The 3,500-nt window shown below is 37.1% G+C and overlaps 1 protein-coding gene across 2 annotated transcripts in view; it reads left to right on the top strand.

Moving 5' to 3' along the window:
• The first annotated feature begins 1,255 nt into the window (after positions 1 to 1,255).
• Positions 1,256 to 3,500, top strand: part of LOC102195724 (probable flap endonuclease 1 homolog) — a 5,616-nt gene continuing 3,371 nt past the window's right edge. For both annotated transcript variants that reach the window (XM_005720980.1, XM_005720979.1), the window contains exons 1-3: positions 1,256 to 1,593; positions 2,378 to 2,444; positions 3,263 to 3,365. In XM_005720980.1, the coding sequence (XP_005721037.1) occupies positions 1,512 to 1,593; positions 2,378 to 2,444; positions 3,263 to 3,365 (252 nt within the window). In that variant the 5' untranslated portion in view covers positions 1,256 to 1,511. The remainder of the gene's footprint in view (positions 1,594 to 2,377; positions 2,445 to 3,262; positions 3,366 to 3,500) is intronic.

The raw sequence follows: 3,500 nt of genomic DNA, 5'->3' as shown, positions 1-3,500 counted from the left end.
TCTCCCAAAACACTGGAAACCAAAGCAGTTCCCTGTTAAAGACGTGATCACTGATTTATAGCAAATTCTGTATGGAGGTTTATCCTAAACAGGTCAGTCTCGGCACTCATGAGGTAAAACATGAGGCAGAAAAACATTGTTTTCTGTTTGTCAAGTCGATGTGACAGAATTTCACAGTAATCGTGGGCCTAGTGTCTCGCAGCACTAAAATTAGAAGTAAATGATTTTTTATAAACTGCCGAATGACTGGAAAGCCAAAGCACAATGACAATGCAGCACCAACAACCACTTCAGTTAAGGTAATGCTATCTCCAGCATGTCCTATTTGTGAAGCTTACTCCACTGTCAAACCTATATTTTTGGTTTGGATCAGCCGTAAATGAAATACGGTACAAATTACACAAACAACTGTCAGCTCCTACTGATATAAATAGTTTATGCAAATATTACTGTTTGCACCTCTAAACTTGACAAATCCATTGCACATAATGAACTGGTGTTACAGTTGTGTAAATGAAATCTTTTAACCTGAACAAATTATTAGATGTTAAGTGACAAATGTTTTGGGAACCGTAGTTGCAAAACTGAACCTGACTTTTCTGTTGAAAGCAGGTCATAAACTACCATTCTTTCAGAAGTGTCAAACTGAACCGATTGACTCTAAAGATGCCATAACGCTGACCCTTCGTTACTGGAAAAACTTCTTGTGTACATTACAGCATTTGAAAAGCCTGTCTAATCTGTCTTTAATGTTATTTATTTTAACGTTTTTGTCTAGGGGTTGTGTCATCTTGATTATTTGCTAACCAAAGTAACAAGGGTAGGGTACTGTGAAGTGCTGTTTTTCCATGCTGTTATCTCATCTTTGTTCCCACTAAGTCACCTGCAATATTAAAACATGGAATATGACATTTTATACATAATTGAGTGTGATACAAAGAGCCAGTGTGTGTATGATCGTCCAATGAGAAGAGGTCGATCTGGTTGAAATTATTAAAAAAAAAACAAAAAAAACCCCACATTTTATTTTGATAGTAATATAAATATGTATTTAACGCAGGTTTATTTATCACATATACTACTGAGGTGTCAGCAAAGAGTTGCTGTTAGTTTTTCTTTGAAGTCTGTACCTACATGTCTCACTTAAAGCTGGATGTTGGAGTTAAAACTTTAAATTATTTTGTAATATAAGAATACACTTGATGTTTGTAAATATGTTTGCTGTAATAAAAGATGGATGTCAGTTTCAGCCGTGTGTGTGTTCAGCGCTGACTCAACACTCTCCATTAGGTGGCAGGCATGCAGCACCAGGAAGAAGAAGAAGATGATGTGTTTTTAACTTGAAAGGCATAACTTGAGAGACGTCTTCAATTAAAAAATCGACAATCTACTATCCAAGGGATCCTGCTCGAATTATCTGGGAAACTCGACTTAACTCACTTTAAATCACTTTTTCGCCTTTTTTCCTGGAACAGTAACACGAAGAGGAAACTGTCGGTGGTGACGGCACAATGGGGATCACTAAACTGGCTGATTTAATACGCTCAGATGCTCCTGATGCCATATCGTATAAGGATATCAGTGACTACACAGGTACAGACACGATCGGTGATGGTTTCAGCAGCAGGTCTGACTCTGTTAAGGAGGTCAGCTGCAGCTGCTAGCCGCTAATGTTAGCACTCTCCCCCTAGCTACTAGCATCGCTAGCTGTAATTATAGCACCTGACATTAAAGAAACGTTTTTTTTAAAAAGTATTACCAGTCCACGTACCACGAATTAAAAGCTATAATAATCAGGCTTTCCGAGGTAGTAATTAATAATAACTTACCCGCGTCCGCACTATTCTCTTATGTTAATCAGCTAACTCGACAGTTCAATCAAAACATCTGTATCTTAGTATTTATTTTAATTCAATGTAACTTTATTAGTGCCGAAAACACACACACAGCATTGCGTGATAACTGTGTTATTAATACTATTCGCCTCACACTTTGAGCACCATGACACAAGGAATCAAATGTTATCTGAACTGTATATGAAGTTGTCCATAGTCCAGCTCTGTTTACTGCTGAGAAAAGCCATAAAAGAATAGGCAAAGCTAATCCTACAAGCAATTTATACAGTACAAATCAGCGCTGGATGTTGTTATTATTATCAATACTGCTATTGCTGGAAATTTATTTCCATCATAAATTCCTGACAAGCAAATGGAGTACAGTATTTGACTTGGCTTAATAGTGTAGATCATTTCAAGTGCGTTTAGGTGAATTTAATCAAGTGTAATTTGAGTGGATGTTACTGAAAAGTAATTAATGTCTAAGGGCAAATTTAAACTGTTGTGTATTCACGCTGCTGTTGTATTTCTATACTCCACAGGAAAAGTAATCGCACTCGATACCTTTATTGTTGTAAATCAGTTCCGTGCAGCAACGCCTACACTGAGGTAAGCATGTTGTGATGCTGTTCTGTTCTGTTAAACTGAAGTAAACGTTATTTTTTCTATCTCTTTACTGTTTATCATGGTGTATTAATTCCTTATATCAAACCTGGTACACTGGGTGCCTAGAAAAATACAAACACTTGTAGAATAGTAGACATTTGAATTAAAATAATCCTGCAATAACATTTCTAAAGATTTTAATTTTTTTTCTTTCATTCATTTCACTTAATTTGTTCTTTTAAAGGTTGCACTGTGTTATCAGTGCATGAGATTTAAAAATATTAGAAAGGGCTTACAAAAATCACCACATCCTGCAACTATTCAGCCAATTAGTGTAAACAAGACCTCACTGACACCAGTAAAATACACTCACTGGTCACATTGTTAGGTACACCTTGCCAGTATTGGGTTGAACCCATGTTTATCTTCAGAAAAACCTTAATTCTTTGTTGCATAGATTAAAGAAGGGGCTAGAAACATTCCTCAGAGGCTTGCTGACAGGAGCGGCACCTTGTGTGGTCTTCTGCCTATCTTCTTTAAGGTTCAGCGTGTCATGCTCAGATATGCTCTTCTGCATACCTTGGTTTTAACAAATGATTATTTGAGTTAATGTTGCTTTCCTATGGGAAGCAGTCTGGCCATCCTTCTCTGGCCTCTGGCATAAATAAGGCGTTTTCACCCAGAGAGCTACTGCTTTTTGGATATTTTCTCTTTTTCAGACCATTCTCTATAAACCCTCGAGGTAGCTGTGCAGGAAAAAGTCTTTCTATTCTTATTTGTCTGTGTATATTTGTGAAATGCTCTTGATTTCTCTTCTTCAGCCCCCTCACAGGTCTCTTCTTTCGCACACTCACTTTCCTGGAACATGGCATAAAACCGGTCTTTGTGTTTGATGGAAAGCCTCCTGGAGAAAAGAAGGCTGTTGTAAGACACAAACCTGCATGTATAGTTTTTGACTTAACATGATACTAAACATTTCCTGGCATGTTTAAGAACACTTTAGGTCAGAGAGACTAGTCTACAGTAAATATTTTCAACGTGTAGGTAAATTTGATCACT

The sequence above is a fragment of the Pundamilia nyererei genome, unplaced genomic scaffold (genome assembly GCF_000239375.1).
Source record: "Pundamilia nyererei isolate P.nyererei 1_Seehausen unplaced genomic scaffold, PunNye1.0 scaffold00004, whole genome shotgun sequence".
NCBI classification, from domain to species: Eukaryota; Metazoa; Chordata; class Actinopteri; order Cichliformes; family Cichlidae; genus Pundamilia; species Pundamilia nyererei.
Note: the sequence above shows the minus strand (reverse complement) of the source record. Positions and strands in the feature narration are given on the sequence as shown.